Source organism: Passer montanus, unplaced genomic scaffold (assembly GCF_014805655.1).
Source record: "Passer montanus isolate IOZ18808 unplaced genomic scaffold, ASM1480565v1 scaffold25, whole genome shotgun sequence".
NCBI lineage: Eukaryota > Metazoa > Chordata > Aves > Passeriformes > Passeridae > Passer > Passer montanus.
The window spans coordinates 7,786,821-7,809,893 of NW_024367149.1; the positions used below are offsets into that span (position 1 = coordinate 7,786,821).

Genomic DNA, 23,073 nt, shown 5'->3' on the forward strand with positions numbered 1-23,073 from the left:
GCAAAATAGTGCTGCATGGCACAGCTCACAAAGCTTAAAAGTTGTCCTCTGTTTTCTTGCCTTGTCTATCAACGTTACCTCGACCTCTCACTAAGACTAGCAAATCCTTCTGGTGTCTTCTCAAAGGCAGAAAACTGGTTTGCCATGACCTTGATGTCACATTCTTTAATCCCCTTGGTTTCTAAAGGAGGATGCACAGAAGGGAAAAAATCCCCCCAGTTTTGGGAGAAGTGACTGTGAGGTGCTGTAAACCCAGTTGCTCTGCTCCTGGAGGAGTGCTGATGTGCCCTTTTTACCACAAGGACAGGCAGGTTCCCTTTGTTCTGCTCCTGCCCAGGAGAAGGATCTATCTACTTCCAGATGATTTAGTAGGGATTCCACCAAACTAGCATACACCAGTAAGTGAAATGATTTACAGATTCTCCTTTGGAGAAGATAAATGGTGGGGTGACCTACATTGAGAAGCTTTAAAACCAAATCCAAATGCACTCAGTAAGGAAAAAGCAGTCTATATAAACCCCTTTCTTTGTAAGTACCTCCAGAGGATAAGTATTGCTGCTCTGTCCAGCCAGCAGGAAATTTCTGAAGGAATAATAGAATCATTCACCAATTCATGACCTTACAGGCTAACACAGCACCTACCCAGAAAGTTACAGGGCAAAGGAGATTTATTGAGAGTGTTTGGAACACAGAGAACTGACACCTGAGGAAAAGCTATGGAAAACTTTAACAAATCCCTTGGCAGAAAAACTAGCAGAGTATTTTTCAAATCACTGATGTCATTCAAATTAGTGATAAAATCATTCAACTCAGTCCTAGGGAAACTAGATGAGAATGTGATCACCCTTACAAAGGTTCATGGCTATTTGCTCTGACATTCCAGGCAGTTGTTTGGTGCAGCAGCACCATCCTGCAGCTCTGCTATTTTTCATGTTCACATAAGCACACAATTCACTGAGCTTAAACCAGAGCTTCAATTAAACCAGGTAAGTGGAACTCAGTTACTGTGTACAGGACTACAGAAACAGTTTTAGAGAACCTGCAGTGGAACAGCACGAAGGATGGGTTTAGATATTTAAGAAAGTTATTAGAAAATGATTACTGTACCTTTTTCCTGATTTATGAGCATTTCAGATAATAAAGATAGAGATAAAGGGAGAAGAGAAGAAAAGAAAATAGAAAGTTAAGACATTTGTCTTCAATATTGCACAGACAACACATACAAAGAATTTGTGCTCATTTTAGTAACCATGTCAGTTCTCTCTTAAAACTAATAGATGGCATTCCATTTGTGAGTTTGGCTAATAGAAAATGTATCTAGTAGATTCAGGCAATTAAATTCAAAAACTACCTGAAATTTAGTATATCCACTTTCAAGAGAGATGCAAATTACAAACTCAAATATCTCAGGTTGACTTTCAAATAAATAAAACATTGTTATTTTAAGTGTGCTTTGGTTTGGAAAATGTGACTGACTTGCTTCTCTTACTTGTTTGTTTTTGCAAGGCATAATGTACATTAGACATTCCTTAATGCTGCACTGTCTGAAATGTGTAACTGCTTAAAAAGTAAATATCAATTAAACTCAAAAGTTCTGCCCCATAAACACTTGGCCAAACTAAACCATATATTCACTTCTTTGAAAAGGACAAAGGAACAACTCTGCCTGTCATTCTTTACAAGCTTTATGCTGAGGACATGACTGGTCTGCAGAGCTGTCTCAGTGCTTTCTCTCCCCATCATCTGGTGATTTCATTTCAGTAGAGCCCCAGACACTTGACAGGCTCCTGTCCCCTCTGTGAGACAAGTGAGAAGAGCTGCAGAATCCAGCCAAATCTACCAACTGTGGAGAATAAAAGAGTGTGTTTCTCACAGCTAATCTGATGGAGGGTACTTAACCTATTCCACAGAGTTATGAGACAGATTTGTTTTCACTTTTTACGAAATGACTGTCCAAAACTGAGGTGCATTTACCTTCCACTGAGAGGTCTGAACAGCTTTTGCATTCACTCAGAGCACTGACTGAAGGGGACAGGAAGTGAGACAATGACACATTTGGTGCAGCAGCAGTGACTCAGCTACACCTTACGGAGCTGCTGCCTCCTCTTACTGGAACAGCAACAATGGCAGAGCTCGCTGAGTCACTCCGTGCTGCGTAACTCACCCCTCAGCATGAGTAACACAAAACAATTGCCTCTCTGTGACCAAGACCTCTTCATTTCTCAAAGCACACACAATTCAAAACCAAATACACTTGCTCATAGCTGAGTTTTCTAAGACTCTCCTCATGAAAAGGCCAAGTCCCCCTGCAGTTGCAGAACCGATTGTGTACCAGGAGCACTGGAAAACTCGGTGCAGCTCCCAGGATGAAATCATGCTTACGGTGTCCAGGTGTGTCCGCTGGTGCTTCGCCCGGTCACTGGAGTTGCTGAAAGCTTTCTGGCAGCCAGGATGCTGACACAGGTATGGCTTCTCCCCAGTATGACTCCGGAGGTGAATCTTGAGGTTCTCAAGCCTAGAAAATGCCTTGTTGCACCCTTCAAACTGAAAAACGTCATAAAAAAAATCATTGTAAGGTTCTATTAAATAAACCATGTGGAGCCACAATGAGAACAGTGTAAGAACCAAGTTGGACATGCAATAAATCAACCAACATTCAAACATCTGTTGAAATTTATGATGAAACACAACATATTGTGCTGTTCATTTAATCTGTCACCGAAGACACGGTGTGCAGCTCAGTAATAATACGAGGGTTATAAATATCTCACACATTCTGTCTGAGCTGAACACTTAAAGACAGGGTGTCAGAGCAGAAAATTTAAAGAAAGAACAAGTGTTCTGAGGAGTCCTCTGAGATGCTAACTGGCACAGGAGCCACTGTGGGCAATAACAATTAGCTGCTACAGAGAGAGAGTAAGAGAAGCTGGCGGGTCTCAGGTGTCTGAAATATTATACACTGGAGCAGATGAGCATGGACTATTACAGGAAGACCTGATCCATCTGAAGATCAATCCAAAGGAACTCTGCTGTTATCCTGCACCCTTTTCTTTACTAGCTGTATCATTCAGAGCTGTTCTCAGCATTTATACAAGCAGTAACCTGAGCAACTCTGACTTCCTAAGCACCCGTTTCATTAGGGAGCTCAGCAATAAAACACTGCATAGCCTTCATAACAGAAGTCACTGTTTCAAATTAAATCTGAATAAATATATAAGTAAAATTGCCAGCTACTGGGCCAAGGAAAGGGTGTTTTGCTAAGCTTCAGTGTTACAGACAACAGGCAGTGGAGGCACTGTGTAGGATGGGAACTCTCCCAGGTGAGCACAAACACTCGTGTGTGCACATTCGTGCACCTGCACACCCACAGAATGCACTCAGATACTTGCACATGTTCAAATACTTGCATGCAAATACTCAAGTGAAGGAATGCATATTCTTTGCCCACTCTGCACATCTTGCTGTTTCATGGCACTGCACATCTTCTTATGCCTCCACACAGATAAAAAACTGGTTCTTTGAGGATTTGTGATCCCAAGGAATGTATTTAAGAAACCCTCCTGTCAACACTAAGAGCAATTCTGAAATACAGTAGGTGTATCTTCATAGAATGGTTTGGGTTGGAAGGGACCTTAAGGGTCATCTAGTTCCAAGCCCTGCCACGGGCAAGGGACACCTTCCACTATCCCAGGTTGCTCCAAGCCCTGTCCAACCTGGCCTTGAGCAGTTCCAGGGATGGGGCAGCCACAGCTTCTCCGAGCAACCTGTTCCAACCGCTGTTTCTTGAAGCCACAGCTTTTTCTATGATTCTTGCTCATAAACAGCGAAATCCTGACTCTCACAAAATCAGAAACTGCTTTGTCACTTCCTTTTGCTGAGTCAAGATTTTGTTCAGTAGCTTTGCCTGTGGCTCCTCAGATGGCATCACAGAAATCACCACGCTGCCAATCTTGCTTGTCACAGACACCTCTGACACAGATCAGGACACGCAAACTGCAGCCTGGCTGTGGCAGCCAGCAGTGCAGGGCGAGAGAAGGGAAGGGAGAGCAGCTGCACATGGAGGAGCACTGAAGGTGCTACAACCTGGATGGAGGCACCTCATCTCCCAGGGCTGCCAAGGGGGTGGAGAGAGCCCAGCACATTCTGCTCGTCCAGGGTGTTTTGTAAATAGCTCAGCACAGCAACCACTGAGATTCTTGAGTGAGCACTCCACGTTGCAGGCTGTGTCCTGGCACTGGATGCAGATCAACTCTGCACACCACGGGCAGGGGGGTTTCTGGCACTCCTCTGTCTGTCCCATCAAAGGATCAATGTGGCCTTTACTGCCATAAATGTTTTAGTGCCCTGAGCAGTGACCTGTCTGAATGGCACACTGGCTATGTGTACAGACAACTATCTGATGTGTATATATTTTCCATCTTTTCCCACCACAGCCAGATCCACAAAACCACCTGGAGACATGCAGTTTATGAGTTCAGAAGCTTTGTTTGGCCACAGCCACATCTGAACACTTGAGCTGGTGCAAGGAGGCAGAGGGGTTTGGAAGTGACCAAAGCCAGCAAGGCTTCAAAAGAAACAAACTTTCTTCACAATCATCACTAAAAATCTGACTAAGATTCAGGATGAGCAATCTGAATTTTACAAAAATGCTGAAGTCTATGAAAAGTAGAGCAGAGTTCAGCAAATTCATACTTCTCATAGGACATTCCATAAAGCTGAGTGAATGTTCTGAGGTCCCAAAGATCACTTTTTTCCTTTTTGTTCCCAATCTTCCTCCTTTCCAGCCTCCTTTGATTAGTGTGCCCACAGGGTGGCATCCCTTTGAAGTACTGTCCCTTTCATCTCTCTTCCAGGTGCCCTTCAAGCACTGAGAGGCTGCTCTAAGTCACCCTGGGGCCTTCTCCAGGCTGAACAAGCCCAACTCTCTCAGCCTTTCTTCTCAGAAGAGGTGTTCCATCCCTTGGAGCATTTTTTGCTCCTTCACCCCCAGCCTGTGTCGATACCAGGGCTTGCCCTGAACCGGCTGCAGGACCCTGGACTTGGCTTGAAACCCCATGGGCCACTGGAGCTTGTCCAGGTCCCTCTGGATGCCACCCCACCCTTCCGGAGTGTCCTTGTTGAAACCCCTTGGGCCACTCCTGGAGCTTGTCCAGGTCCCTCTGGATGCCACCCCACCCTTCAGGAGTGTCAACTGCACCACTCAGCTCAGTGTCACCTGCGAATTTGCCAAGACTGCACTTGGTGCCACTACAGACCCCAGGGGACAGCACCTGTCACCCATGTCCCATCTGAACACTGAGCCTCCCACCACTCTGGATATAACCATCATTCCTCATTTGCTGAGCACTCCAGCCATCAAACCCATCTCCCTCCAGTTGAGAGAGAAGGATCTTGACCCTCAGAATGTTCTTCTAATGGATTACCAGTCTTCAGTTCCATACCTAGAGCCCAATGCAAGTAGCAAGGTATGCAGAATAATCCAAACTCATCAAAGGTCCAGCTCCACTCTCATTGATGTCAGTAGCAAAAATTCCAACAGCAAATGTCCCAACACATCTAAACACAAGCTTAATTTAAAACACGTGAAAGCACATATGTTTAAGAGTGCTGGATTGACACCTCAGGGAGAGAAGGAGCAGGTCCTACCAGAAATGCTCAGAGCTGCAGTGAAAGCAGCAACACTCAAACAAATATGGGCTTACTTACACACCCTTCTTCAGCTGCCTTCTCTTGGTAAGTATGTCCAATGCCTTCAGCAGTAAGGTTCCTCCAGCACCACGGATGCTTGGACATTCAGAGCTTTTCTTATTTATGCTTTTATTTCCTAATTCACAATATTTGTATTACCCAGCTTTATTAAACTGGGTAACAGTGGGATGGTCCCAGTGCAGTGATAAACTCAGGATAAACACGTCAGGTGGAAAAATACAACAGCAAGCAAAGAGAATGATGTGACTGCAGTACTCAGATTTTCAAGTTGGCAAAGGCTGGGTTGGTGAAATAGGAATTCCATTCAAGAGGAAAGCAGTGGGGACAAGAACCTTGCCACAAGTGATGAGAAGAGAGGAAGCTGAAGATGAAAGGTCTCAAAGGAAGGGAGGAATGGAGTTGGTGCAAAGAGCTGAGCATGGTGGGGCTGAGAATCCACTGAGAGCTGCAGGAAGAGTTGCACTTTGAAGGATCCCTTTTTCAGCTCTCTCATTTCTGCATCTGCTGACTGCATCTCCCACAGTTTGTCCCTACTGAAGTCCACACATGGAAACAGCTTCCCTGAAGTGGTGCAACAGCTTCAACTGGGCTGCTGTTGTTAAGAAAACTTTGTGAGGTAGTTCTTGGGTTTAACTGCTACTCACCAACTCTTTTAACCCTTCACCTACTCTTACTCCTCGGAGTATATTTACATTTACATTATATAAAACTACTCTAGGAAGAATGGGGTGCTCATTCTCCTTCTTAAATACCCTCCAGGAAGATCCAGCCATCCCACAAGTGTCTCAGCTTCGACTACAAAGAACAAATGTTCAGTTTCAAAAGGGCTTCAGGATGGCAAGAGCTATTTTATCAACTGAGAAGACCACTTATGGGATCTCCCAGACATCTGGCCCCAATCTGTCACTGCTTAATCCTACAATCCTAAACATTTTGTGGACGTTTGATGCCTGGGATAAGTGTAACAAATGCTGCATGATCCTCAAAGTCTGTAAATGTCAACAGAGCTCTTAAACAAGTTTCATCAATAAAAATAATAATTATATTGCAATTACTACTTTTGCCTTTGCTGTGAGATCGTTAATGCTGCACACACCCAAGCACAGACACAAAACAATGCCACATGATTACAGGAAGAACACAATGCAGTTATTGGGTTTTATAACTACTGCTGCTTTCAGAACAGGGCTTCTACCAGAAAAAAATACCTTGTAGAAATTTGTGTGACTAAACTGGTTTGCTACCATATGGAAATACATATGTTATCTTTATTTCACACTAAAATCTCACTGCAGTGTCGCTGTTGCAAGATAACGCATTCAAAAGTTGTATTTATAAAAACACTAAATTATCTCACAGTGATCTAAACACATCACAATTTTCCCAACAAAACAGTTTAATCTAATAACTGTAATTGCTTAAAATGTTTTTTCTTTGCTTCCAGATTATACTTTGAATGCACCTGAGAATGCTGCCACGCAGAAATAACAGCATGTTCCCAAGAGGGTTTATATTATCAAATGTTTACCATTTTCATAAGCATATTTAATCACAGTCATGTCTAGCATATCTGTCAGAGGTACAGATCAGAAGAAATAAACTATAAACTAACCAGCTCAGACCATAGGGTGAAGCAATAACTGACATTTTCTTAGGAAATGAGTTATGACTGAAAAAGAGAAGCCTTCACAGTCGTAGTGCTAAATAGGTCCAGTGTGCCATTAGAGCAAGCTCATTAATATACACCTCTGCTCTCTGCTGCAAGATCAGTTAAACAAGCTGCCTTTTATTTATAGACCTAAAAGGGAAAGAGCAGGTCATATTGGCTGCTGACATCTCAGACAGCCTACAGATGGAAAACCCAAAATATTTCATTCCAAAGCATTTAATGCTATCAATAGGAAATCTGATGTCTGGTCAAAACATCCACAAGCCTTACGAACATTGTGAAATGTTCTTTCTTCCCAACTGATTACAAAATTGGGAAAATTTTACTGAAAAACACGTTGTGAGAAAAAGGATCCTGTGAGGCTGCGTATCCCTTCTGGAGGGGAGGAAACAGCCACACCACTCTTTAAATAGCATCAATGTTTAACAGCACACTGAGGCCAATGTTGGGGCCGTGGCTGCAAGCACACAGGGCTCCCGACTGTTATGAGCCTCAGGAACCTAAAACTATTGAGTTGTTCCACCCCACACCACAATCAAAGTATCTGCTTTGGTGCTTTGTTTTTCCCAGCTAACTCCTGATTAGATTAATGTTTAATTGGCTGTTGTAGCTACAATGTAAAGCCCTGATCCTGCAAATAGTTGCGCATGAGAATGTGGCTCAGGCAAGGAGTTTTATTAAACTCAACAGAACTATCTGAGTACATAACAAGTCACCCATAGAAAAGAGTTTAACATCCTAAAGAATCCAAATTTATTTAGCCAGATTCAAACTTACACATTTAAATTGCTGAAGCTGGGTTTTTTCCCTTTGTGATTATAATACAGTGGAAGGTAACTGTAACATAAAAAGACCTGCCAATTTCCAGGTTTGCTTTTATTTCTGAAGCCTGAACAATTTAGCTTTACAAAGTGACACTACATGCTATTTCATTTGAGTCCTGGGCAAAAATGTTTGTACTTTTAATTATTTGTCTTTAAAAAAAGCATTTAGAGCTTTAGCCAGAGTGTTGTACAGTTGCTGGTGTGTAAGAGAAGAAAAGCTTAAAAGGTTCAGAACAGGAAGAAGAATGAAAAGTGAGCCACAGTAGAAATGCAATACATCCTTCCCATTGCTGGGGTTTAGGGTAGCTGTGGCCAACATTTGACATCACACACTGTCCACCAATAGTTCATTTTCCTTTATGCTGTTAGACAGATTGGGAATTCCTAATTACCCTGAAACTGGGAAATACACTGAGAATCCCTGGAGGAGGTGTCTGAACACCTCTGACTTAAATAAGACTTTGGGCTATCCCTTTTATTTCAATTTTCTGAATTTTCTAAGCCCCTGAGCTGCATTCCTGAGTGCCTCGGGCAGTACCAGGAGTGATGGATCCACGAGGAATGCAGAGCTGGCCCACGAAGGAATCCTTTGAGTCACGCAGTTTTGAGGGTGACCAGGTGATTCTGTGAGGTGATTCCCACACAAACAGACCCCAGGGACTGCAGACCCTGCCACCTGCCTGCCAGCATCCCTGCACGGGGCAAATGTTCCTTCCAGCACTGGAATATTCACACATTTATTTCTTCTAGTGCCAGCAAGTCATGTACTCCAGCGAGCAAGCAGAGCTTTCCATACATCTTCCAGCAAACCCAAAATATCTGGGAAACTATCAGAGCATCCTATCCTTTTCACAGGACCTGAATTCTAGTATTAAAACTCTTTTTAGTAATTCTTCTTTAATCGAGAAGAAGTATAAACATTTGTCAAAACAGGGGTAGTTGCATTTGTTTGCTACAACATATGAGAATGAACCAGGAAAGTTGGGAATATTTTACTATCAGCAGCTTGACAGCCACAGATTTTGCCATAAGGTTTTGCTAAATATGTCATTTGGAAAGCAAACAATTTTCTGAAACCTCATTACAGTTGGACTGAATGCAGTGTTATGGCTTGCAGGCAAAAATAACATTACATGAGGCAACATTTTAAAGAACAAAATGCAAAATTCATAGGGTCATGTAATAAGCAAGGAAGACACCCCATGTCAGCCCCTTTCTTTCCTCAGATGTAATTGGTAAACTATTCTTTATTTGGGATATTTTGAATAGCTTACAAGCTATTTGAAATTAAAGGACAGCACACAATCCAAGATTTGCTGTTCTAATATCTGAAGCCAGATCTAGTTGTTTTGGGGACAAAATTAAGATTGAACAAAATCAATTAAAAACCATCTCCATCCATGCCAGCAAAGAACCACAAATAAATTAAAATGCTTCCCTCCAGTACTTTTAGATTTTTTTTAATAAAAAGTATCATTTCCTACATGAACTTCAAAAACTTGTTTCTCTGGATCAGTAATTCATTGTCTTAATTTCCAAGGAAACGTTTCCATTCCAGTTTGCATCTAAAGTAGAATCTATTTGCACCCATCTCAGTCTTTAAAGAACAGTCTGTGCTCTTGGTCTCAGGGGGACAATTTCAGTGCAAACAGTTCTGTCCTGACAAGCAAGGTGAAAAAGGTGCTCACAATCCCCTTACAGGTATGAGAGTTGGAAAGTTTGGAGTGAAGAATTAATGTGCTTAACATAAAGAATGCAGCCTCAGAGCAAAGGGAGGATCCATTACGATTGATGTGGACTAACCAGTTGGGGTAACAAAAAATAAACCAGAAAAAAGAAAATAATTAAGGAGACAACAGCAGAAAGAAGGGGGGAAAGTAATTATAAAAAGAAAAAAAATCCTACCCCAAAACTTATGGCTGATTAGCATAGCCTAGCATCTTAAAAGGCCAAAATACCACATGTGTGGCATGTTACAAAAGAAGATTAAAATAAAGGAAAAAATAATCCAGAGAACCATGAAGTCTCAAAACATCTGGAGTTTTATAGTAACAAGGAGGAAAAAATCAAAAACATAATTGAAAAAAGTCCACTGCGATACATTATTGTACAATGAAGCTTAATGGAATTGAAAGGAGAAGAGATGAAAAGGCAAAATAAGGGGGGGCAAAGAAATAAAAGAAACAAGAAAAGGCATTTATATTTTAAAGATGTCACTGAGGGTTTTTATCCCCGTTATTAAAAATTACACACCCTGCTTCTGTAAGCTGTCCCTGTGATGTGTTGAGCGCTCTCTTTCAGCGCAGGACATTCGGCACGCCGGGGAACTCAGCAAGCCCTCTGTGCCCAGCACAGGGCACTCCTCACCCCCGGGTCTGGGACACACATCTGCAAAGAGGGCAGCAGAGAGGCTGCCTGTGCTGCTTCACATGCTGAGCCCAATGGGAGATTGGAAGAGAGGCAGGACAAACAGAAATTAAGAATGTTTGCTAAAAACAATGCGCACATTCAGGAATTAAGCAAACAGTTTTAAGCTGTTATACTGGCATCAGACACTATTGAAATACCCTGAATGTATTCACTAACAAACAGATGGAAAAAACCAAAATGAAAAGCTTCCCTCTTTATTTCATATTTTCCTTTATTTTTAAATTAAGCAGGAAAGGAACAAAAAGATCCTTACATAGTCCAGTCTGCCCTTGTAGCATGCCAAGAGTGTGTCTAGGAACAGGACGAGTTCCCAGAGCACCACAGACAGAGCAGCCTGGGTTAGGTCTGTGCTGTGTCTGCCTCCAGTCACAGGAAGATCTGAGCCCAGCGTGTGACAAACCTGTGTGTCACAAACACGGTGTCATCTGCCAACAGTGACTGTCCATCCTAACTTCCCACTCGTTCCCCCTGGACTCCTATTTTTTTTATAATTCTGGAAAACCCAGCTCCTACCTTTGTCAAGACCAATAAATAAATATGCTTTACAGTCATAGCTTGTCACATGTCATCACAGCTTACAAAGTGGCTCCTGCCCTTGGCAGATCAAACGAGGAGGATCCTGTGGATGAAATCTGATCTACAGTGGGAAATTGCTGGCTACAGCTGACTAAACTACTCCAGCACAACCAAATTCTCTTAGGAAAGATGAAAAATAGCAGCAAGGTAACTCTTTGCCCATCTATGTAGGCTTTGTGTTGCAAATCTAGCTTTCTTGTGGTTCGACACAGCTTGTTCATTTTCCTCACTAAATGTTTCACAAAGTTGGGAGTTTTCTTGCTGGGGTTTTCTCCCATTTTAGTGAGGGTGGATTTTTTGGATCTTAAAACCTACTGTCCTTCTCATACCCTACCTGTGCTCATTTCCACAAGCACATAATGGAGTTTTTATCTCAAGTTGCTATTTCAACTTGAAATTCAGCTCAGTAAAGTTTCCCTGCAAACTGACAAACTGCATGAACTTGCCAACAACACTGGGTTAATCTGCACAAAGCAATGAGGAGAACAGACAATTTTCTCAAGCAGAAAGGCCAGTGGGACTTTCATACTCAGATGGGCTCCTGCTTTCTGTGCCATGCTGGGCCAATCTGATTATCCTCAAGGGAAGACTGAGGTGCCACCTGAAATCCAAGGCAGGCAAGGGATCTGCTCAAATGCCTGTGCCTGACACTCCTCACGTGGGTAAAGCTGAGCTCTGGCAGAGAGCCCCACAAGAGGCTGAGTGATGTGGTGGGAGCTTGTTCTCACTGCAGGGATGGTCACCTCATTCTGCCCTGCCTTGTGCCACGACTGTGGAGCTCTTGGGTAAAAATGCTTGTACTTTTTATTATTTGTTTTCAAAAAAAGCATTATTTGTGTTTAAAACATCAAAGCACTGGAATCTTCAGGCTTGAAGCATCTGTCTTTAAAACACTATTATTATTATTTTTAAAAAGCAGCCCCAAGAGACACAGCTCTCTCCTTCACCCCTGGACCTGCTCATCACGCTACAGCAGAATCCCACAGAGCTCAGGGTAACACATGCAGAAGGATAAACTGAGAGAACCTGCTCTTTCTCCCCTACAAACAAGGAACTCATCTCACTTCACCCTAAGTCACTGCCTAGTCTGGCATTGTTTGCATTTCGTCTTGCTCTGCCATATTCCTTACATTAAGGAAAATCTGAGAGACTTATTCCTAGGAAAATGGCTTCAAGATCTCAACGTGCTTTAAAAGAAGTCAGTTTTCTCTCCAAAGCAGATGTCAAATCCAGATTTTGCTAATGAACACCCTATTGCTACTCTTCACTGAGGGTGATTTACCACACCCACTGAACTGGTGTGGGCACTGACACCCTGCTCCAGCCCTGCTCCAGCCCTGCTCCACTTCCAAGGGCTGGAGCTGCCTCCTGAAGCCTGTTGAGAAGATGAGCTCTGCTGAAGAGCAGTGCCAGGTCCCTCCATTCTCTACAGCACTGTGGGATCCTCTGGATAAAAGACTGTATAGCAATGTTCTTTTCTGAATAGCACTTAATGTTTTCCCACAGTCTTATTGTTTACAGGGAGTTTAGCAAGTCACTTCACTAATTTAAAATAGATTGTGTCCCACATGGGTGGATAACAATAACACATATTGGTGAATCATATGGCTTTCAAATGATATGTATGAAAAAGAAGTGCTACACATATTGTCTGAAATTTTATTGTGTGAAACCACAGCACTTAGCTCCCTACCAGCTGTGTCAACAATTCAGTATAATAAACTAATACAATTGTAGAATAACAGCAAGGTTAGTTCTGAAAATTAAATGCTAAGATTGAAAAAAAAAAAAAAGCAAAAAGAAGATGGTGAAAATTAAATGCTAAGATTGTAAAAAAAATGCAAAAAGAAGATGTAAATGAATACAGATGAACACTATTTCAGGTGGGAGAAACCTGCCTCACAAATGATGGGACCTCATGAAAAATGAATACAGATCAACACTATTTCAGGTGGGAGAAACCTGCCTCACAAATGATGGGACCTCATGAAATTTATATCCCATGGCATAGGCTGCAGTGTAAAAGCCTAGGAGGAAAAGGGATTGTACAAGTGAAATTATTTTTAAAAGAAACAAAGAGTGACAAAGAGTAGGTTTTGATATCTGATGAATCTGGTACATTACATTTTGTGTGACCACTGCTGAAGCATCCCATCTTACTACAAACTACACACCCTGGGTCAACTTTAAAATGAAAGAATAAAAATCATCCCTGGACTTTGTTCCAAGGCTCAGAGCAGCTTCCCATGCACGAGAGCAGCTGAAGGAGCTGCCTCACACACATGACGCAGCTCGAGGCCACTGCCAAGGGACATTCCTGACATACCTGACCAATGGCAGCCCATGTACAGGAATGGCTGAGTGAGCCAGGCTCAAATAACAAAGGTTCATATTGAGCTGTCTCGCATAATTTTTAATATGCTGCTAAATAAATAAAAAATAACTGAATAAAAGACATTTTTTAAGATAATATTTTGAGGGAAAACTGGGAAAGGAGCTCGACGGAAATAGGTTTCAAATTGAAATGTTGAACTGTAGCCCAGAAATGACAAGAAAATTAAATCTCTTTTTCTCCTGAACCCCAATAAAAAAAGTCTTAAACACTCTCGGTAGACCACAGTTTTGAAATAAATGAAATTATGTTATTGTCATGGATGATTATTAGAAGGTATCTGCAAGGTTTTCCTGAGAGTTATCCCTCTATCCCAGAACCTAGCAGGAAACCACAATCACTTCTGTACCTTACGTGAAGGACTTTGAAATGAAAGTGCCTCAAAATCAAATATAAGCAGCTTTCAACATGTGCATTTAATCTTCCTAGGTTAAGAAACACCCTGTGGCCACCACACTAAAGAACTGAAAACGTAAATTGAAGAAATTATATCCATATGATTAAGTAAGATTCTTAAAGAGAAACATGTTGTTAAGTACTTCATTCAGAATAAAATGAAATGCAGTAAAATAGAAGCTATTTGGAATAAATCACTGACGCACATGCTTTCTATGCAAAATGGCAGTGTTCAGCTCAGAGTGGACATCTGGAGCAAATTAGCATTATGTTGAGAATAATATAAAATTAAAACATTTAGTTTCAGCTTCTAAAATTAAATATAAAATCAGAGACCACTGTTGTGTTGGACAGCTCGCCTGGTGACTCTGATAGCAAGAGTTTATTTTGTTTTTCAAGTTGTTTATTCCTCCTATGACTGTCCTGGGAGCCCTGATGCTGCCAGGTACCCCCTGTGCAAACAGCACCAGGCACAAGAGCTGTGTCTCACAACGTGCTGCCAAGTCCTGTTCTAGGGGTGCAGAATGAGGAGTCTGAGGCCAAGCATGGGCCAGAGCAACTTGGGTAAATCAAGAAGAAATTACCCAAAACTACAGGCAGAACTTGGACCACACCCCAACCAAAGCTCCCAGGAAGAGAATGGTTCATTTTTACCTTTTCATGCTGACTCTGCACCTCCTGGCCCTGGAGAGCTCCATGTGCTGATGGTGCTGGGTGACTTCAAGCCCTTGTGCAGCCCCTCTTAAAATTTTCTGAGCTCCTTCTGGTGCTGGTGCCGCTCAGTTCATGTGAGGTTTGGCAGAACCAGCCCACAGGAGATCTCCCAGCTCCTACTGAGGTGAGGGAGAGAAGCCTCAGCCCCTGGTGGGACCTGCCCTAATTGTTTCAGGACAGTGGCTACTGCAAAGCTCCTTCCACAGCCAAACGAAGCTTCTGTTCCAACTGCTGTCAATTCTGTGTGCAAACTCCAGCTGCTTAAGACAAGTGAGCATTTGTACTTCTGCTCCCACCTCCTGGAGAGATGAACTGGGATAAAGGAAGGGTATGGGGCTGTAATTCCCTATAAGCACTCTCCTCCCCACCTGGGTCCTCTGTGTCACTTGAGGGGAAAGGCACTTGAGCTGCCTGCAGCCTTGGACTTGCTGTACATGGACCTGGCCTGTCCACTTGGGTTCTGAAACAGGAAAAAGGAACGTTTCTGCTTCCTTGGGGTGCCAGACTTGGCACTTGACAAGACCACAAACTTTGAGAAGACCTAACTTTTCTCCTAGACATCTTCCAAGATGTCCAATTCCAGCACTCTGCTCCAAACAGCTTTCCAGAATTTACTGCCTTATAAAACTGCCCATCTCCAACTAGACAAAACAGCCACTAGCAGCAGTATTTCTGAAAAGCAGAAGCCATCAGCAGCCCAGGACACTTCTGAACAACTCACACCTGGTGCAGGAGCTGTTCTTGCAAGTGGTGTCATGCCAAGTCAGTGGGTGACCCTGAGCAGATCACTGCAACGCCTATGCAGAGTTTCGTTCTTTGTGTGTTCTGTACTCAAATGCCTCCTCAGCAGGGACTGCATCACCACTTGTGAGGTGTTTCTTGAGTATCCTGACCTTATCAGTCACTGGGGTAAAGCCTCTGAGCCAGGAGCAGAGCTCTGGAGAGTCAGGACTTCCAGCAGAATATCCATAACATTACAGCAGAGAAAATGCTGGTGTAATGTTATAAATTACTCCTCAGCATCTTCAGGCATTTTTATTGCACTTTTGTGCTCTCTAATATTCTCCTAGATACTTGAAAGTAACATTGAACAAGCAACCAGCAAAGAGTTTATGTAGCACACAAATGAGCTCTTTATAGGATGGCTTATCTCCTTTCTAACACCGTTGGGAGCACGCCAACCTTGCCACCTGTTCCTGGACTTCCTTTAAGGTAGCCCTGTCTTTCAACATGAAACCTAAATTGGATGTGCACAGCCTTGCTCCTGCTCTCTGCCATGTAAACACCTGCACATATGTTTTAAATAGCCTCACACCTCTATATGTAAAATTTCAGACACCTGTGAATTGGTCTTAAACAGTCCCACTGGGTTTTGTGGATGGAGAACAACCTCCAGGTGTGGATGAATAAGGTTATTTCAAGGGCACAGGCAGTGTACAGCCTCCAGTGTCAGTATGTACAACACTGTATTTCCAAACTCAAAGCAACACTCTGAAATGTGTCCTCTCTGTGACTCGTTACTCAACGACTAAATTTGGAAAGAAATGCATTTGGGTCTCTCTGGCTTGTACTGAGCTCTAATTCACTGGGGCTTTAATTCTGTAAAGCACCTTGAGATGAGTGCACAGGGTGAGCACTCCTCAGGTAAGGGCAGTTCCAGCCTTGCTCTTCATGCAGCTGCCCAGGAAAAGCTCATTTTCATCAGTTTTAGGCCACACTGCTTTGTGATTCTTCTGCAGGGCACTTTCTTTCCATGACTCTCTCTTGAAATATTAAAAAGATTCTGTTCTTTTATTTCAATTCTACCAGCACCTTCACAGAAGACCCTCACAGCTCATTTCTTATTTCAAAATGTTGGTCCATTTTGGCACATCATTTACTCATAAAGAATTCTGATAAACTTGTTCAAATTATAGGCTATATGAATAAAGGCTGGAACTCTCTAAATTAATCTACAGTATGTCTTTTTAAAACCCTACCTGTCCTCTTTCTTCTTCAGTCACCTCATAATTGAGAAAAAACTTTAAAAAGTTTTAATTTTCTGTGGAAGAGATGAGTTCTACAGCAAACTTGCTTTGATTTCACGGTGATCTTTGTGACCACAATGCGTTCTTTGAAAAGGAGAATGAACTTTTTCATTTAATGAATGATTAGACCTTTCCCAAAAGCTGCCAACCTTTTTTTTTTTTTCTAAAAGCCATGTCTTTTTCTCCTTCCCCAGAAGAATATCCAAAACAACCTCAACTCTCCCTAGCAAGCAAACACATATTTTAATGACAGTGAGGAAAGGTTTGCTGGGAGAAACAGTACCTTTTATTAGCCCAGCTAATACAGCTGAAAAAGACAGAGAGGCTCTCAGCATGAAAGCCTTTCTTTGAAGATGATCTTTAAGATCCCTTCCAACCCAAATCATTCTGTGATTCCATGTAAAACTCTCTCCAGACTGACTGCAAGGAACTGTAGCCAGAGAAAGAAAAGACGGATGCAGGCAGTTTCCATGCTGCTCCACAAAGAGAGGTCTGATGGGCACGGGGCCTTGGGGGCATTTCCACACCGGCCTGGGCAGAGTGGCAGAGTCCCCTCTGCCTTTCCAAACAGCTCATTAATCCAGACTCAGGACACCACAGCTGGGACTGGGAGCTTCCAGCTGTGCAGCAGGCAGTGCCAAGCTTCCCAAAGGGGCACCACCTGGTGCAGAGGCACCATGGACCAGGGAAATGGCTGCTGGAGCCATCCTCAGGGGTGGAGTGGGAATGCCTTGCTTTGGACTGGCAGGCCGTGTCAAACAGCCTCTGCCCAGGACTGCTCCACTCTGTTTTTCACTTTTTACCTTTGGCACGGTTTTTCAGATCCCTCCTACACCAGCTCCGCTCCCACTGACTGCAATCTTGGAAATGCCAGGGCCCATAGGAATGGAGAGATGAAGCCTTTCTTTCTGTCCAATCCCGGATCAATGTTTTGTGGGGAAAAAAACCTCAACTTCTTTCTTATGAGCTTTATGTGTTCTTCTCTCACTGCCAAACATGAACCTATGAAGCAACAACTCTTTAAATTTCATACTGGAGGCTGGTGCCTTTTTAATTAGTCCTTACTTAAAGAGAAACTAAAGAGCAGACAGGCAAGTTGCAGTTGGAAAATGTATGCAAGGAAAATAAAAGGGGCAGGAGTGACCAACCTACTAGCCTTTCCCGTTCTCGTGACTTTTATATACACATGACCTCACCAATTACATGACATGACATCAACAGGGCCATTCTCTCTGCACGGAATGTCTTCAAAACATTCCTGGCAAGAGAAATTTATCTCTGAAACCACCCACTAGCATCAATCTTTTACATATCCTGAAACAGGGACTGCACAGTTGTGCTTCTGTCATATGATGAGAAGCATAACTGGTTACAGAGCCCTTGTATGTGCGACCACACACACCACTACTGATGCAGCATTAAATCAATCTCTTGAAGTTGCCTCTTTCAGTAGAAAATGTGCAGAGATCTGCTCTGAAAGCTGAGTCTCGAGCTACAGGCTGGCAGTCTGCTACAGCAGCACAGAGAGCTGGGGTTCAAGCCAGCACCAACATTATCCCCTGCTGAGACAGAGCTACAGGTGTTCAAAATCACTGCTTCAGCTCTGGTACCCAGGTTTGCCTGCCACTGAAGCACAGCCAGAGTGATGGACTCCTTACATTGAGAATGGCTCATCACCATCAGAATGCATTTTCCTAATCCTCAGCAGGATGGCTGGAGCCAGTACCTGTACACAGCCAAATAATCCACCTCATCAATCTCTTCACATTTTCCCACCAAGCCAGGAAAGCAAAAGAGCTCAATTTCATGGAGGAAATAAGGACAAAGGGAAAGAATGGTGGCATCCCTCTGGGAAGACAAGACCAAGCCTGGCTGGGTTGGAGGGCTGGGAAAAGCAGGGCATGGGGGGATTTCAGCTGAGAAAATGGAGCAGTTCTCAACTGCACCCATCATCTTGCTTTCACTGGAGGGGTCACCAAGAAACCAGATTGGCATAGAAAAGCAAGACAAAGGAAGCAGAACAAATGCTGATCAACCCATGGGGTTGCTTTTTACCAAAAACACATAATTACTGTGTCCAGTTGCAACCCATGGGGCAGACTGTGCCCACTGAAAAGGTTTAAAAAAAAGGTTTTAAAAGGACAGTGACAAAAAAATTACAAAAAGGGTACAGAATACTCCTCCTGCCTCAGAATCCTGTGTGCAATGAGTAACTTGCCAATGATTTTGATGTGTAAACCTAGTCCTGCTCAAGACCAACCAAGTTCATGCACCTAAATACCCCATGTCAGGCAGCACAAAACATACTCCAATTTTTCTTTACTTTGTTTGGTTCTCCATTGATATTTTCCACCATAACTAACACATGATTTTCCCTCAGAACTTACCATGACAAAATCACAGCTCTTAAACATAAGAGTACAGCCCGCAGGCTGAGCTCAAGCATGCCCTGGCACAGGGACGACGCGCAGGACACACTGAGCCACAAAGGATTATGCCAAGAGATCACCACAGACACATTTGTGAGCTCACCATTAAAAGCCACACGCAGCAATCTCTGGCAAACACACCAGTGACAATGTAAATGATCCTCCATCACACACAGGGAAGATGTGGCCAGTGAAGGAGAGCCTATGTTCTCCCCCAGGCTGGCCTTCCCTGCACGTGGCTGAACCCACAGAGCGAGTGTGCTGTCAGGTCTAAGTGTAGGAAGAAATGATTTTGCTTTTACCAAAAGCACGTAATTATTGTGTTCATTTGCAGGTTGTCCTGAAAAGTCAGGTCTGTTTTTTAGCAAAACAAGTTTTGTGAATCCTTTCTTGTTCAAGCAGTCAAGTTACTCAGCTCTCCCATCTCCCACAGACAAGGATGAATTGGGTGCTAACTCACAGGACTGGCCTCTTCTCTGTCTGGAATCCCACTGACAAACAGCCCAGCACATAAAAAATGCGAAGTCCACTGGTCCACACACAATGTCAACAAATCCAGGCTCTTACCAGTTCACCTGGGATATCCTGCCTTTCTCCCCTTAAGCTGTGGCTTGGACTGCTAGTAAAAAGTTGACACAGCTGTCCAAGATACAAACCCATTGGCACTTCATCTGATATCTTAAAGTGACAACAAACAAACAAATCCAAGAAGTTTTAATGCCAAACACAATAGTCCAGCTCCAAATACATGCTAACATTGATGGGAGGATTGGGGATCTGGAGGCAGGGATCAGAGTAAATTTAAAAAAATTTTAGAAGTTTTTTTTCTTTTAATGTCAGCTGGGAAGTTGTGAAAAACTGGAGAATTCTAAACTGTCACAATACTGTCCAAATTTCATGCCCTTTTAGAGCTGGGTAGGTGATCTAGGATGTAAATGGCAATATAATAATGGTGAAGATAAACAAGATAAAAACATGTAATGCTGCAGAGGAAAGAAAAGTCATTATGACTCACTTTTTACTGTTGGCCACTGTTCAGTAACTGGCAATGGAGCCACAAAGGAGCCCATGGCTCTGTGATGTGTCAGGAACAGTCCTCAGCTGAAACACAGAGTTACGCTACTCTTTGATCTGCTCTTGTGTATGGGATGTTACACTGTGGTGTGTGCACAGGAATCCCAACTGGGAAATGTGTGCTCTTGTGACACAAGGGCCACACACTCCGTGCTGTAGCACTCTGGTTGGTTTAGAATAGTAACTGGTCTTTTATTTTACTCTAATCCTCCAAACTGACACTATCAGCATCCAATATCCATGATACACATTTCATCTGGTAGCAATCTTCCCCCCCCAAAAATCCCTAAACTCCAACTGATCTGAAAGCCATTCTACTAAGGTGCTAGAATGTGAAAACAATCCCTTTAGAATTTAGACCAAAATCTGGACAATGATTTTAATTATTAAAAATATTTAATTTTTTAAAAGAAGTTGTTATTATTAAGGTTCCTCATTAACTGCTTTACAACTCCAAGTTCATTTGAGAAATAAACTGAAACTGCATGAAGAGAGCACAAGCTACTTGTCCATCAAATCCTCTTCCAGATTAACCTAAAACCACACCACACTTGTTTTTTTAGTAGCTCTAAGCGTGCTTAAGAAAATCTAAGGTTTTCTTTTTTGACAAAAAATATTTTCTTGTTCATGTTCTCCAAATTATCTCTGTGGACCTAAAATCTCAAAACAAAAATATTGTTTTGTTTTGCTTTTAATGAAAATGTAGATTGTGGCAACCATGGCTGTGCCAAAGGACCTGGATGCTGGCATAGGAATTTGCCTTGTTGTATGGCTACCTCTTAAGTTTACTTCTCTCACTTCCCTGTGACCTAGCAATTGCTATTTCAACACATTAATGGATTTATGTGTAAAAGAGAGAAAGAGAGATGTACATATTTTTGAATCCAGCCCAGTATGTAACAATCATTTTCAATTAGCATGTCCTCAGATGAATACAATAAGCCAGTGTTTTTCATTTCCAATTTGTTTTGTTCCGTGCAAAAAGAATTAAAGAGATAAAGGACGTACAAAGACTGGTCCCAGATGCAGCTGTAAAGCAAGATTTGTCAATTAATATGTTAGAAATATCAGGCTGGCCACCATGCCATTCAGATTCCTATCTTTCAGTTGTATCAAGTTTTCTGCTTTTAATTAAATATTGAGTATCAGGCTGGTTACTTGAGATAGCATCCAAATAGTAGCTGCACCCCAACACTGTTTGGTGACTGCCACATTCAGTGTGATACAGGAATTTCCATTCACCACCACAATGAGAGGGAAGAGAAGATGCACTGAATAAAGGTCTCCTTCCATTCCACCTCTAGAGGGAGGAGCTTCAGAGCACTAAGTACACAGATTTTTGTTTTCAAATAACGCAGTTCTACCTTCAGCAAAGCCATCCCACCACTGCCCTCCCTGCCCAGTGTGACACTGCAAGTCACACTCACACTGAATGCTGCTGAATGTGGAATTTTGTCCAGAGCAAATAGAGCTTGGATGAGCTGCACTGCACTAAAGCCAACTGTATTTGTCACATATCCAGAGATGACAAAAATCCATTGTAGGTGTGTTCAGCAGGTGTCACCTCACCTCAACTCAGGGGACAGTGTCACAAAGCAGCACTTTGGTACCAATACTGACTTCTTGCCCCTGTTTTTACCCTTTTTTACTCATTCCTCCATAGTTTTACATGCCTTCAGCTCAGTCATGGCAAGTGTTTGCAGAGTCATGCTGTGAACCAGACCAGTGACTTTCCCAGAGTAAAAACCAGAGAACATCAATTTTAATCACGTCTGTTCAACTCAAACTGTGGATCCCATAAGACAAATAATGGAAAAAAGGGACAGCAACATTCAAATCCTGGTGCATGAATAAACAGCCAGGGAAAACTTCTCAGGCCCTGCTGAAAGCCCATGCACTGTGAAACTGTGTTTGGAGTAGCAATGGCCTAATCCAGCCAAGGCTGCAGGGTGCTAATCGAAAGCACAGGGAATCACTTCCCAATCTCCTAAATAAACATCAATTATAGAGTAAAACTGCAGCCTGCTTAACACTCTGATCCTTGCTCAGCTCCCTAGGATCTCTATTTTCCTACCCTAAACCATCAGAAGTCTCCATGCCCTGCAATGTTCCACAGACAGTGTTCCTGACCTGTGCCTTGATGAATCTCAGACCTGTTGAAATTAGACTCGGCACAAAGTGACTGTTATTTTTACAGTTTCCATTCATTTTCAAGACCTTACATTTTCACAGGTACACAGACATTAGGCTTTCCATTCTCTACCAAGCACAGATGACAAACGTCTGCTAAATTTTAAAAAAAAGTCCTGGTAATATTTATCATTCCATACAGTGACACAGAGAGAGAGCATGTCATTACACCGATACAAATCTTTGCAGATAAAAAGCATTTTGTGTGGCCCTAGTATGTGCTGATAAACTCTTTCAGTGCTTTCTTCTCAGCATCACCTGAAGAGCAGAGGCAAGAGGAAAAAATTCATGTCCTGAAAACCAAAAGTAAGTGCTCAGCAAAGCCATCCTATCTCCGCCCTCTCTGTGCAGTGGCCTGAAGAATTCTTGAAGCAGAATGTGCTTTCCTGTCAGAGCAAACACAAGTGAGCTGAGCTACAATGAACTGAAGTGTACAAAGGCCGAGGTCTGCCCACGAAAAGGAGCCCTAGGAGCCCAGAACACAGTGCCCAGCCGCTGAGCACCCCAGGGAGAGGCAGAAGGGGCTGGCACAGCCCTGCTCCCACAGCTGGGGGCTGAGGAAGGCGAGCCCCCTGCACAGCTGCAGCTGCTGCCTGATTCCCAGCTGGCCACAGAGAGGATGTGAGGCTGGCAAAGGTGACAC

At 42.9% G+C, this 23,073-nt stretch overlaps 1 protein-coding gene across 5 annotated transcripts in view; it reads right to left on the reverse strand.

Moving 5' to 3' along the window:
* GLIS1 (GLIS family zinc finger 1) overlaps nucleotides 1-23,073 on the reverse strand; it is a 178,163-nt gene that overhangs the window by 30,672 nt on the left and 124,418 nt on the right. For all 5 annotated transcript variants that reach the window (XM_039711847.1, XM_039711845.1, XM_039711846.1 and 2 more), the window contains one exon: nucleotides 2,383-2,544. In XM_039711847.1, the coding sequence (XP_039567781.1) occupies nucleotides 2,383-2,544 (162 nt within the window). The remainder of the gene's footprint in view (nucleotides 1-2,382; nucleotides 2,545-23,073) is intronic.